The 14,931-nt window shown below is 36.6% G+C and overlaps 1 protein-coding gene across 12 annotated transcripts in view; it reads left to right on the forward strand.

The window, feature by feature from the left end:
* FREM1 (FRAS1 related extracellular matrix 1) overlaps positions 1 to 14,931 on the forward strand; it is a 162,190-nt gene that overhangs the window by 78,134 nt on the left and 69,125 nt on the right. For all 12 annotated transcript variants that reach the window (XM_074330373.1, XM_074330371.1, XM_074330372.1 and 9 more), the window contains exons 18-20: positions 4,077 to 4,271; positions 5,379 to 5,564; positions 6,641 to 6,837. In XM_074330373.1, coding sequence (XP_074186474.1) covers positions 4,077 to 4,271; positions 5,379 to 5,564; positions 6,641 to 6,837 — 578 coding nt within the window. The remainder of the gene's footprint in view (positions 1 to 4,076; positions 4,272 to 5,378; positions 5,565 to 6,640; positions 6,838 to 14,931) is intronic.

Consider the following 14,931-nt stretch of genomic DNA (forward strand, 5'->3'; position numbering starts at 1 on the left):
CCATACTTAGAAGTAGTTCTGATTTCAGTAATATAACGAATTTCAAACAGTGGAAGAAGAGCAAGTGTTATTGTTGCTATTTTCATGATGCTCTACACAGACCTTCAGTTCACTCTGGGAATGTCCTCTGGGAATGTCCCCCTCCTCTTTTTGGTCAACTTGATAATAACTTTATTCAACCATTACAGCTTCTGGATCCATAAAGCATCACACCATAACAGGAATATCTGAAGTAAGCTCCCTAAGATGATTATATCATTAATTTTAAAACTTTACTCATCACCATCTAGCTCCTAAGAAGTAACTGGCCTGCCTTTTAAGTTCCTGAAAAGCAGTGGTGATGTCTTATATTTTTGTAACTTGTCCACAGCACACCACAGTGGTGGACACAGATTAGAGAATCAGTAAATGCTTGTTTGTTAGCATTGTGCTTACATTTCTGGCACAGCATTATATTGTTTCTCAGGTGGCGTCTGTTTCTCATGGGAAATGTTCAAATAAATAAAATACTTATTCAACATTTGATATGTGCAAGGCAGTCCTAGACACTGTGGGCTGCAAAGGAGCATAATCCAGACCGTGCTGTGGAGGATTTTTCATTTAAATGGGTAGACAAACCCGTTCACATGCAAAGATAACATTGTGACGCATCTGTGCATTATCACCCCTTACACACCTTCTGAATCCTGGGTTGGTGACACTTCCTTAGTAGTGACACCATATACTTCCTCTCACTAAGTTTTATTGCCCTCTATTACAAGTTCATGTTTACTCAGCAAATGCCCCTCTAGCCTGTAAATTCCATGGGGGAAGTATGATGGGTATGTTGGCCAGGTGAGTGGTAGAGGAAATAAGAGTTGTCAGAATTCAAATTATTTTCTTCTTTGAAAAGATATACACAGCGAATACAAGCAGTGATGGGGGAAGGGAACTCAAGGAGAGGGCATTGAGATAGCTAAGAATTAATTTGGAAATGGGTGAACATTTCGAAATAGCATTTTGAAAACATTTTAAGTAATAATATTTGTTATTATTTAAGTAACACTGATTTGTTATTAGGAGACCAGTTGTCTCATGCCGATTAGTTAGTATGGCACATTTTGATCACTCCTCCAGACATCTTTTCTCTTTATGGTATCTCCTTATCTCTTTATCTGTGTTTAGTCTTAGGAAAGGTTTCATTGGGTATTTCCTTGTCCTGGGGAAAATAGTCCTGGCGCTTGATGTCTCTTAGTGTCTCTCAAGATTGCACAACTAGGTATTTCTCTTTGATTTCCCCAATAGAGCTTAAGTAGACTGGCAGAAAGGGGATCCAAAAAAACAAGGATTGTTGTTTGTCACATAATTTTAACATCTTTGGCAGGCTCATGTACCATTTATAAATTAGGGGTGAAATGAATCTGTCTTCTTTTCCAGTGCCTTATTCCAGGTACTAAACAACAAGGGTACATAATTATAAATCTTTTCTAGTATGATGGCCACATAAGGGAATGTTAGCTAATTTTTTTTCATAAGACCTAGTAAGACATTGGAACAAATCATTTCAAATAGATTTTGTTTTTTTGCTATGTTACTAAGTTAGCAGAAATATCGTATTTAAAAGATGTTTTCTTTTTTGAAGGTTATGTTTTCTTGTAACATTCATGCAATTACTCAATTGGTAGTAATTTAGCACTGTGCTAGGATGAGTATAAAGAACCACAGTATTGTAAGATCAAAAGTTTCAGTGACCTGCTCTTGCCTTCATATATTGATTATAAAGGCCACCTAAGAGTAGTTTTGTCACCATTATTTTATCTGATTTCTACGATTATGAAAATAATACATTCTCATTGCAGAAAACTTGGAAAGTATGCAAAAGTGTAATGAAATTTTGAAAACTCACTTTACCTCTCAGAGATAATCATTGTTAACATTTTAGTATTACAGTATTTTACTTTCTTTTTTCTAAACATATTTTTTAACATTGTTGCAATCATGTTGTATGTACAGTTTTATAGATTACTCTTTGCATTTAGATTATCACCTGAAATTGTTTATTAAAATAATTAGTGAATGTTATAAAGTTGTAAGCATAAGTTTTAATAAGTGAATATTCTGTTTTATGCTATAAAAGTACATAATTAATTTGCTATTCTTGCAACATTACACATGAAGTCATCCAAAAATTTTCTTTTAAATAACACTATAATTAAGAGTTTTAAGTATAAATCATGTCCTTAGACTATATTCCATTTCGAAGTAATGAATTCTTCCATCTGTGTTGTAGCCTTTTTTTGTGGCTTAATGCTCAGGCTTCTTTTCCAACTCCTTCTGTAAAAGTATCCTATGCTTCCATTATATTAAAATTAAAGTTACTGAACATACAATGTTTGCTTTTTTTTTTTAAAGCTGCCTTCTCTTCTTGGAATGATTTTTCCCTTTCTCTTCCCGGTTCCCTCTCCCTACAGGTCCTCTCTCCCATCTCCCAATTCTCTACCTTATCTAATGCTCAGTACAAAGCCAACACTGCCATCTGGAAAGACTTCTCTGACTTTCTCTGGCATGTGTGCCCTGCCCCGACGCCAGTGTCAGCCAATACTCTCATCTCCTTCACTCTCGGCACCCCATACAGAATCACACTGAGATATATGAATTTTCCATTTAATAGGTAAACATTGGCCCAATAGTGGCATTTTCATGTGGTTCCACTTAATACATCCACACATCTGTGATGTTCTAACCAAACTGCATTTCTTTCTCTACAATTAGATTGTGTCAGCGCCTGACACATAGCAGATCTTTTGACATTTGACATTCTTTTGAAATGTCTTTTGACATTTTCAAAATGTCTGTCTTTTTCACTGCTAGAACACCCAGTACACTAGGTGTCACATAGTAGGCATTAAATATTTAATATCTATTTATTTAATGGATAATGAATAAATATGCCTTAAGCCAATTTGTTTTTTGTGTATTTAAATAGAGGAGAGGCTTCTTATTTTTCACTTTTCCTAAGGTTGAAGGCTGATTGTTTAATGCTAATTCTCTCAACTTCAATTCTACTTTTCCTTAAAAACCTAGGTTTCTTATCCTTTCATCATTTGATTGCTCAATAATATTGTCTCTGAATTTTCTTTGTCTTTGTTTAAACAGGGAGAATAATGCCAGGCATGATACTCTGTAGCTGTGACCAGTGTGTCTTGTGAAAAAGAGATGCTGTCCCTGATCTTTTGTGCCCTAGTCTCATTGAAACTTCAAACATAATTGCTTCCATCTTGGCACTTTCAGAGTGATGCATGAGAATTACCAAAAACACATCCGTAGAACTTTTCTTTTCCCTGGAGAGTGAGCGCTCCTACTTTTGTGCTGTTAGTAACCCAAGAGTGATTGTCCTGTTCGCTGATAAACTATGTAATCTTCCTTGTTCCTCTCATTGCCTGAGTTGGGGCCATTTTGAAACCCATAGGTGTAAGCCCTAACGAGTAAAAAGAAAATGAAAATAAACACCACTCCTTTTCCAGGTGCCGCTGTTATTTTGTTAGCAACTTGGTTATTATATGATGAGGAAAATATTGAAACAAATGACAACAATGGGGATTATCTTTGTGTTTCACTTGTTCAGCTCCTTCTGTTTCTCAGAACTGCTATGTGGTTGATGGTTTTTAATTTAAGGTGGTTAATGCAAATGGGCATACAATTACCAAAGGGGCAAGGGTACCTTCTGCTCTCCCTAAGGTTGGTCCCAACACTAAACAATTATGAAGGAAGAATGAAACCAACATTGGTCTAGTTTCGGGTCTGTCCTTTGTTCGTTTGTGAACTGTCAGACCCTTGTTAGCCCTGTTTTGTTTGCCCCTCCGTATGGTGATAGATGTCTGGCAGGGATTTCACCAAAGGCAACAGATGGGCAAGCATTTTTGCATTATCTTCATGACTATTTACTTTCATAGTGATAAAATTGCGTTTCACATTTTAGCCATCTAAGTTCCTTTTCTTGACATTCTGTGCTTGTAGAAGAGGTTTGAGTAGATTTGATCTTTTTATTTTTCTATATTTTTACAAAGTCAGGTTTTAGCTCTAGCTGTGTCTTCCAGGTGGCGAGATTGGCCTGGTGCCTTGTTACGATACCATTACATTAGTGGTTTCGGATGGAGAAGCAGGCCCTTTTGTGAATGGCTGTTGCTACAATGGACCTCATCCATCTGTTCCTCTTCATGAGTCCTTTCCAGTGTATGATCTCAACATCACAGTACATCCAGTGGACAACCAACCACCTTCAATTGCAATAGGTGACAATGGTTGTTGTTGTTTTTTCTGTTAAAGTTGTTTTATTTTACCTAGTGATATAGTGATATACCTGTGGTTCAGTGAAATAATGCACTTTACCTATAGCCAAAATAGAAAACTACCCTACAAAACTGTCTCCAATAATTGCCTTAATACAAATTTGTGGAAACCTCAAATCTATAAAAGATTACAGGGCAAAAGAATTTACTTGTTTAAAAATTTAGATAATTCTGTATAGGAGAGAGAGAGAGAGAGAGAGAGAGAGAGAGTGTGTGTGTGTGCTGGGATGATGACAACATTGGAATCCTCAAATATTCTGGTTTTATTTCACATGGGAAAATATCATTTGCCTGCTGGAGTGAGAGTAAATTATTTTACCCGTAATAATTTCTATTAGAACAGAATGAGTATACCAGAGAGACCATTTATATACATTTAACCTTATTTGCTTTTTAGAAAGTCATCTCTTTATAGGCATTATGTATATGTTCTGTCTCTCAGAAAAAAAAAACCCCCAAAAACAAGCATATGTATGAATGTTATTGAAATTTGCAAACTATCTCCCAAGCAATGTTCTGGAAAGGAAGCATTATCCCTACAGACTAATTAAGCACCACGGCATAAAAAAAAAAAAAAAAAAGAAAGAAAAAGTCTGTTATGAACAATTCATAATAGCTTGCAGGCAATTAACACTCTGACAAACAGAGGTAACGACTGATCTTGCAGAGTACATAAACTACATTTAGTGGCTTATCATTAAAACAGTTTGGCAATTCTTATTTTCATTTGTCACTTCTATAGAGACACAAGGGAAATCAGAGTTCCTTGAGAATGACTAAAGGGCTGTACTGGATTATTTAGTATTTCTGCTGTCTTTCCATTATTGTCTGGCTTGCTTGTACCAGAAAAAAATATATAATTCCATAATTCAAATTAAATTCCACCCATACCCCTGAATAGTTTCTCTGTAAGGAGAATTATCCTCCTGTGGAAGTATATTTGCATATGGGAGGCTTCTCTGAATTGGAATTTCAATCACTCCCATTATCCTCACTATTTTGATTAGAGATTTCACACTAAGTCACAATTGTGTTACTCTTTGTATGCAGGTACCATGTTCGTGGTAGAGGAGGGTTTCTCAGCAGTCCTTACCATTAACCATTTGTCAGCCACTGACCCTGACACTGCAGCAGATGACTTGGAGTTTGTTTTGGTTTCTCCACCCCAGTTTGGCTACCTTGAAAACATACTCCCTTCTGAGGGTTTTGAAAAAAGCAATATGGGTATAAGTATAGGTAAGTCACAGTTTCATGACCTGCAAAAACTTGCCTATGTTTATGCATCTTATTGGCCAAATCATAGGTCATGTCTTCAAAAATGTTCAGAGCCCCATATACATTGAAGGAATTATTATAGCTGATACTTTGGAATATTACTGTTTTTCATTTTAATTTTTTGTTGTAAAATTCCCGATACATGCTAGTTTACTTCAAAATAAATGGAAAATTCACTTATGAAAATAATAATTATGAAAGTGAATAATTTCTGGGGCTCTAAGGTATAGTATGGGGACTGTAGTTAATAGTACTGCATTGTATATTTGCAAGTTGCTTTGAAAGTAGAGCTTTAATGTTCTCACCATAACAACGACAACAAAATGGGAATTATGTGAGGTGAGTGATGTGTTAACCAACTTTATTGTAGTAAACATTTCACAATATATGTGTGTATCAAATCATCACCTTAAATTTACACAATGTTGTGAGTCAGTTGCATCTCAATAAAGCTGGGGGGAAGAGATTAATTGCATTAAAGTTTACATAATTTTTCCTGTGTCTTAATGTACAACATAGAGCATTTTTCTCTTTTGATTTAAGGCGGTGTCAAAATACCAAAACAGCATGTCACCAATTTCACTCAGTTTAACCCGTTGCTTGATATGGACATCAAGTAGCAGGTGATCGATGGATTCTTGTTTTGTCTTCATATAAAAGAGATGTTCTCTTTCTTAATGAAGCATGACAAGAACGGCTCATAGGGAAATGTTTTTAAATCAAGAGAAGATCTCACTGACATTCATTCCAAATACATAAACAATGGTCATGAAGTCGCTCTGCATCCTGGTTAGCAGTTACCACTTTTCTGTTCTCCGTGTAAATTTTAATCCTTCCTTAGGATTTATGGATATCTGCCTTTATGATGATGGCTGACAGTCATTGTAGCAGGCCCTGAGAGGTGATTCTTAGGTCAACTGTCATGACCTCTTATTTGCTTTGCTGAGAAATAGGCTATTGGGTTAAGGATTAAGGATCAGTAGTAGCTTGGAAAAAATGCCTTTCTTACCTACCTGCTCTATCTCGGTGTGCTCTAGCTTCCTTTCAGTGGAAAGACATGAAGGCTTTGCACATCAACTATGTGCAGTCTAGGCATCTGAGGATGGAACCGACGGCCGACCAGTTCACGGTCTATGTCACAGATGGGAAGCGACGTTCCTTGGAGATACCATTTAACATTATAATCAACCCCACAAATGATGAAGCTCCTGACTTTGTAGTACAGAATATTACTGTAAGATAATTTTCAATTTTTCTTTTATCGTTTTCTGATTTTTATTTTCGCTTAGTCCATTTACATTGGTTCAGGTGTACTTAACACATTGTTGATGAGGAATGGGGAGGGCAATATAAAGTCATATAATGCAAATCACTTGAAAAATATTAATCTAATAATAATGATGACGGTAATGATAATAACTGCTAACTTAGAGCAAATGCATAGATGTGATTATCATTGCATATATGTAGGATGAGTACTCACTAGGTGGTAGGTACTATTCTAAGCCGTTTACATGTATTTAATCCTCACAATAGGCTTTTAAGGTGATGGTATTATTACTGCCATTTAGTAACTGAGAAGAGGCGTAACAAGGTTAACTAAGTGGCCCAAGATCACAGAGCTTGGAAGTGAGTGGCACATAAGGGATTTGCACGCAGGCAGTCTGATTTCACAGCATGCCCTCTTAACGAGTGCTATAATGGTGGCAAGGATTCTTAACTCATATTATACGCATCTTTTTTACGTAGCTCTTTATAAAGATAAATGAAATTTTAAAAGTACAGTTTTGAACATCCTTTTTATGCAGTTTTAAAAAACGGTTTTATATAATCACATTTATTAGTTTTATTTAAAAGTTCAGATATAGTATAGTTAAAATGGCCCATAGTCTCACTCTTTAGAGAACACCTGTTATCTTTAAATAAAGAATAATGTGTGTGTTGTTAAACAAGTTAGAATGTAGAGAAACATACACAATGAACACGGAATTCTTCCTCTTCAAAGCTCCTACCCAGTCACTCCCCATCAATTAAGTTTTCAGTAATTAATTGCACAAAAATAATTTGTACATGTGCCAGTGATGATTGTGTGTATGAGCGATTTTTCTGTATGTTTTTACTTACAAACCAAAGATTATATTATACCTACTACTCTCTACTTAAAAGAAAATAACTAATTATGTATGTAGGAAATTAACATCAGCATAGAATTTTTTTTAAACACAACTGGTTTTTATATATTGTTTAACCCAGACATACGTATAGCAAATCCTGACTGACTGGATGAGCCCGGGCTTTGGAATAAGAGGGACTTGGGTGTTGCTGTTTACTAGTTGCAGGGTCCTGGGTAAGTTATTTCTCTGTGCTTCTGTTTCCCCATCTGCAAATTGTATAGCATGTTGTCCTTTGGGGTAGTCATGACCAAGATGGTGAGACATGTAGTAGACCCTTAATAAACAGATGCCATTTGGATTAGTGTTGTTATGTTTGTCGTCTATTTTCTGACATTGACCAAAGCAAATATCCATTTTGAAACAATTACCTTGCCTTATTTTTTTTTTTTTTACTAAAAATCATCAAATTCTAAATGGAAAAGTCTTCATTTGATTTTAATTTTCTACTGAATCTTAACAGTATATGACAGCCACCTCAGGATGCAATTGAAGAGCCGGCTTCTGCCTTTCCTCTTCAGTTGGGACATGGGTTTCTCGGGATAGCACCTAAGTCATTATGAGACAGAAGAAAAATCTACAAATAATTTATTCTACTCCTACTTCTATTGTCTTGTGTCTATTTAGGGTTTAAGGTTGGAGTTTCTGAAATAATTAGGCCCCTGGGAAATTGTTCCTTGCTCTTTTCTGAAAGTGACCATGCTTTTTACTGAGGATTCCTTAGAGAAACTATTGAACGTACCAAATGTGACCCCCATGTTTATTGGCAGAGCTTGCTTTAAGCAGTAAGTGATTTTTTTTTAAATTAAAGTTTATTGTGGTGACAATTGTTAGTAATGTTACATAGATTTCAGGTGTACAATTCTGTAATACACTAACTATATCTCACATTGTGTGTTCACCACCCAGAGTCAGTTCTCCTTCTATCACCATATATTTGACCCCTTTACCCTCTTCTAGAACTCCCCCGCTCTCCCCTTACCCTCTGGTAGCCACTGAACTATTGTCCATGTCTATGAGTTTTTGTTCCTTCATTTGTTTGTCTTGTTCTTTTGTTATTTTCAGTTTTATATACCACATATCAGTGAAATCATATGGTTCTCTACTTTTTCTGTCTGACTTATTTCGCTTAGCATTACAATCTCAAGATCCATCCATGTTGTCACAAATCGTACTATTTCGTCTTTGTTTTACGGCCGAATAGCATTCCATTGTGTATATATACCACAACTTCTGTATCCATTCATCTATTGAAGAACATTTTGGTTGTTTCCATGTCTTGGCCATCGTAAATAAAGCTGCAATGAACATTGGAGCACATGTGTCTTTATGGATAAATGTTTGGGATTTTTTGGGTAGATACCCAGAAGAGGGATTGCTAGGTCATATGGTAATTTTATTCTTAATTTTTTGAGGAACCTCCACACTGCCTTCCATAGCGGCTGCACCAGTCTGCATTCCCACCAACAGTGTATGAGGGTTCCTTTTTCTCCACAGCCTCTCCAACACTTGTTACTATTTGTCTTGTTGATGATAGCCATTCTGACTGGGGTAAGGTGATATCTCATTGTGGTTTTTATTTGCATTTCTCTGATGATTAGTGATGTTGAGCATTTTTTCATATGTCTGTTTGCCATTTGTATGTCCTCTTTGGAGAAATGTCTCTTCAGGTCCTCTGCCCATTTTCAATTGGGTTGTTTGTTTTTTTGTTGTTGAGTTGTATGAGTTCCTTGTGTATTTTGGATATTAGCCCCTTATTGGAGGCGTTGTTTGCAGAAATCTTTTCCCATTCAGTTGGTTGCCTCTTTAGTTTGTTGATGGTTTCTTTTGCTGTTTAGAAACTTTTAAGTTTGATATAGTCCCATTCATTTATTTTAGCTTTTACTTCCCTTGCCTTTGGAGTCAAATTGATAAAATGCTCTTTGAACCCAAGGTCCATAAGTTTAGTATCTATGTTTTCTTCTAGGCAGTTTATTGTTACAGGTTGTATGCTTAGGGCTTTGATCCATTTTGAATTAATTTTGGTACATGGTGAAAGATAGCAGTCCAGTTTCATTCTTTTGCACATGGTTTTCCAATTCTCTCAGCACCATTTACTAAAGAGGCTGTCTTTTCTCCATTGTATGTTTTTTGCTTCTTTGTCAAAAACTATCTGTCCATATTTATGTGGGTTTATTTCTGGTTTCTCAATTCTATTCCATTGGTCTGTGTGTCTCTTTTTCTGCCAATACCATGCTGTTTTGATTATTGTTGCCCTGTAATACAAGCTAAAGTCAGGGAGTGTGACACCTCCAGCATTGTTCTTTTTTCTTAGGATTGCTTTGGCTATTTGGGGTCTTTCGTGGTTCCATACAAATCTGATGATTTTTTGTTCTATATCTTTTAAAAATGCCATTGGGATTTTGATGAGGATTGCATTAAATCTGTATATTGCTTTGGGTAATATGGCCATTTTAACTATGTTGATTCTTCCAATCCATGAGCATGGAATGTCTTTCCATTTCTTTGTGTCTTCTTCAATTTCTTTAAAAAATATCTTAGAGTTTTCAGCATATAGGTCTTTCACATCCTTGGTTAAGTTTATTCCTAGGTATTTTATTATTTTTGCTGCCATTGCAAAAGGAATTTTTTTTTCTTTTTCTGAGATTTCACTGTTAGTATATAGGAATGCAATGGACTGTTGTATGTTGATTTTGTAGCCGGCAACTTTATTGTATTCGTTTATTGTTTCTAATAGCTTTTTGGTGGAGTCTTTAGGGTTTTCTATGTATAGCATCATGTCATCTGCAAAGAGTGATAATTTAACTTCTTCATTCCCAATTTGGATGCCTTTTATTTCTTTCTCTTGCCTGATTGCTCTGGCGAGGACTTCCAATTCTATGTTGAAAAGCAGAGGTGATGGGGACAGCCCTCGTGTTCCTGAACGTAGAGCAAGGGGCTTCAGTTTTTCACCATTAATTATGAGATTAGCTGAGGGTTTGTCATCTATGGCCTTTATTATGTTAAGGTATTTTCCTTCTATACCTATTTTATTAAGTGTTTTAATCATAAATGGATGTTGTATCTTGTCAAATGCTTTTTCTGCATCAATTAATATAATCATATGATTTTTGTCCTTTATTTTGTTTATGTGATGTATCACATTGATGGATTTGCATATGTTGAACCATCCTTGTGCCCCTGGGATGAACCCCACTTGGTCGTTATGAATAATCTTTTTAATGCGTTGTGGCATTTGATTTGCTAGAATTTTGTTAAGGATTTTTGCATCTGTATTCATCAGAGATATTGGCCTGTAGTTTTCTTTTTTTGTGTTATCCTTACCAGGTTTTGGTATCAGGGTAATGTTGGCCTGATAAAATGAGTTAGGGAGTACTGTCTGTTCTTCAATTTTTTGGAAGAGTTTGAGCAGGATTGGTATTAGATCCTCTTTGAAAGTTTGGTAGAATTCACTAGTGAAGCCATCTGGTCCCAGACTTTTATTTTGGGGAAGGTTTTGGATGACTGATTCAATTTTCCTTTCTGGTGATCTGTCTATTTTGATTTTCCAATTCTTCGTGATTCAGCCTAGGAAGGCTATCTGTTTTTCAGAACTTGTCCATGTCTTCTAGGTTATTGAATTTGTTGTCATATAGTCCTTCATAGTATTCTTGGATGATCCTTTGTATTTCTGTGGCATCCGTGATAACTTCCCCACTTTCATTTCTGATTTTGTTTATTAGTGTCTTTTCTCTTTTTATCTTAGTGAGTCTAGCCAAGGGTTTGTCAATTTTGTTAATCTTTTCAAAGAACCAGCTCTTTGTCACATTAATTTTTTCTATTGTCTTTTTGTTCTCTATTTCATTTAGTTCTGCTCTGATTTTTATTATTTCCTTTCTTCTGCTGACCTTGGTTTTCATTTGTTCTTCTTTTACTAGTTCTTCAAGGTGTAATGTGAGGTTATTTATCTGGAATTTTTTTGTTTCTTGAGATAGGACTGTAACAATATAAATTTCCCTCTTAAAACTGCTTTCGCTGCATCTGCAAAATTTTGGTAGGATGTATTTTCATTGTCATTTGTTTCTATGTATCTTTTGATCTCTCCTCTTGTTTCTTCTTTAACCCAGTCGTTCTTTAAAAGTACGTTGTCTAATTTCCACATATTTATGGTTTTTCCTTCTTTCTTTTTGCAATTGATATCCAATTTCAAAGCCTTGTCATCAGAGAATATGCTTGGTATGATTTCAATCTTGAATTTGCTGAGGCTCGTCTTATGTCCCAATAGATGCTCTATTCTTGAGAATGTTCCATGTGCACTAGAAGCAAATGTATAGTCTGATGTTTTAGGATGAAGTGCTCTATAAATGTCAATTATGTCCATTTCATCTAATGTATCATTTAGGGCTGCTATTTCTTTTGTTATTTTCTGTTCGGATGATCTATCCATAGCTGTCAATGATGTATTTATGCCCCCTAGTATAATTGTGTTTTGGTCAATTTCTCCCTTAAGTTCTGTTAGAAGCTGCTTGGTATGTTTTCGTGCTCCCTGATTGGGGGCATAAATATTGATGAGTGTTATGTCTTCTTGTTGTATAGTCCCCTTTACCATTCATTATGAAATGTCCATCTTTGTCTCTTGTTATATTTTTCACCCTGAAGTCTGTTTTATCTGATATCATTATGGCTACACCTGATTTTCTCTGGATACCATTTGCTTGTAGTGTCAATTTCCACCCTTTCACTTTGAGTCTATGTTTGTCCTTGTAGCTGAGATGTGTCTCTTGGAGACAGCATATGGTTGGGTTTAGTTTTTTGATCCAATCTGCTACTCTGTGCCTGTTTATTGGTGAGTTCAATCCATTTACATTTAGGGTGATTATTGATATGTGAGGATTTCCTGTCATTCTGTGTTTAGTTTTCTGGTAAGGCTGTGTCTCCATTGTTTCTTTGCCTTTTTATTTTTGTCTATTATTTCTGTGTAGCGGTATTCTATGATTTTTTTCCCTCTGTTTCTTCTACTATTATGTTATATATCTCAGTTCTGGATTTTTTTTTAGTGGTTACCATTAAGTTTATGTAAAAGAAAGTTTCATATTTAGAGTATTCCATTTTCTTCAGCATGCCTACTTTCTCCATTCCCATATTCCGGTTCAGACCTTTACTCTCCCCACTTTTATGTTTTGGTTGCCACAAATTATCTCTATTGATGCTGGTCAGATAGCCTATTTCAGTATTTCTTGTAGTGCAGGTCAGCTTCTGTGTGTCTGGAAAGGTCTTTATTCCTCCTTCATTTCAAAAGGATATTTTTGCTGGATATATTATTCTTGGATCATAATTTCTCTCTTTCAATAGTTTGAATATTTGATTCCACTCCTTCCTGGTTTGTAGAGTTTCTGTTGAAAAATCTGATGATATTCTAAAGGACTTTCCATTGTAGGTTACCATCTTCTTTTGCTTGGCTGCTTTGAGGATTCTTTCTTTGTCGTTGATTTTTGACCACTTCAACACAATGTGCGTTGGAGAAGGCCTGTTGGGGTTGAGGTAACTAGGTGTTCTATTTCCTTCTTGGATTCGAGGATCTAGTTCTTTCCACAAATTTGGGATGTTCTCTTCGACTATTTGTTTGAATATACTCTCTGTTCCCTTCTCTCTTTCTTCTCTTTCTGGTATGCTCATTATTCTAATATTGCTTTTTCTGGTGGAGTCAGAACATCCTTGTAGAGTTCTTTCATTTGTTTTAAGTCTCAAGTCTCTTTCTTCTTCCATCTGTGTCATTTCCTAGTTTCTATCTTTGATGTCACTGATTCCTTTCTCCATCTGGTCAACTCTACTACCTAAGTTGGCTATTTCATTCTTCATTTCTTTTATTGAGTTCTTAATCTCCAGAAATTCTATTTGGTTCTTTTTTAAAATTTCAATCTCTTTGGTAAAATGTTCATTTTGTTCTTTGATTGTGTTTGTGAGTTCATTAAACTGCCTGTCTGTTTTTTCTTGCATCTCGTTGAATTTTTTAAGAACTGCAATCTTGAATTCTCTGTCATTTAAGTCGCATATTTCCATATCTTTAAGTTCATTTTCTGGAGACTTTTCATTTTCTTTCTGAGCTTCCTTGTTGCCTTGGTTATTCATGGCAATTAATGATTTGTTATTTCTTGTCCTAGATATCTACAGTAGTGCGTTCTGCAATAGGTTGATAGAAAGAGGTCTTTCTTTTGTTTTCCTGTAGGTGTTAGTTGAATGTTTTATTTTCTCTCTGACTGTAACCTTTTATTCTCTCTCACACTGTAGTATTATGTTTTCTCTGCACTATTCTGGCTTCTCACACAATGGAGGGATTCCCTGGAAGGCGGGCTTCTCCTCTGTGAACAGTTTGCCTGGATCATAGGGTGCCGCCTCTGTGGGGAGATGTGGAAAGCTTCTGAAGTTCCAAAGCTCTTTCTGCTCCAGATTCAGAGCTGGTGTGTTTCAACAGTTCTGTTTACTCCTTCAGGGATCTGCCCAGATGGGGGGGTGGGCAGTTGCAGGATTCTGAGAGGAGGCTCAGAGCAATGGCGATGACAACCGCCACAGCCAGTCCTGCTTCCACAGCTCCTTCCTCTTTGCCAGAACGATTTGGGCTGCTAGTCCGTGTCTGTGGGCCACAGTTCTCAGAACTGCAAATATTCTGTTCTTTTGCTCTGACACTGCTACTGTACTGCTTCTAGCACTGGGCAGATGGGGGCAGGGCGAGCTTGGGCGGGTAGGGAGGGGGCCGCTAGTCTCAGTGTCTAAGGCTTGCATTCTCTGCTCAGCAGTGAGGGCTTAAACCACCGTTTTCAGCCTTCTTCCCTCTGTCTTTGCTCCAAGGTCTCTGCCATGAGCGTTGGGTCCAGACGTGTTATATGCTGTCCCCTCAGCCCCGTGGGCCATAAACAACGCCTTAGCAGTCTGAGTTCTTCCCTTTCCCGCAGCTGCGGTAGCTCCAGGATGCAGTGAGCTCTGACCACTGAGCTAGGTCTGTGTCCTGCGCCCACATGGCCCCGTCTCTACACTTCCCCCTTCCTTCTTCCCCTGCTCACGCAATTTGCCCAACTTTAGGTGATTTCAGTAGTGTGCCTCTTAGTCTTGCTTGTCTGCTCTGCAAGGAGTCCTTTGTGGAGTTAACAGTTGTTCAATTTGTTGTAAATTCCAGAGAAGAT

This window comes from Rhinolophus sinicus, linkage group LG04, assembly GCF_036562045.2.
Source record: "Rhinolophus sinicus isolate RSC01 linkage group LG04, ASM3656204v1, whole genome shotgun sequence".
NCBI lineage: Eukaryota > Metazoa > Chordata > Mammalia > Chiroptera > Rhinolophidae > Rhinolophus > Rhinolophus sinicus.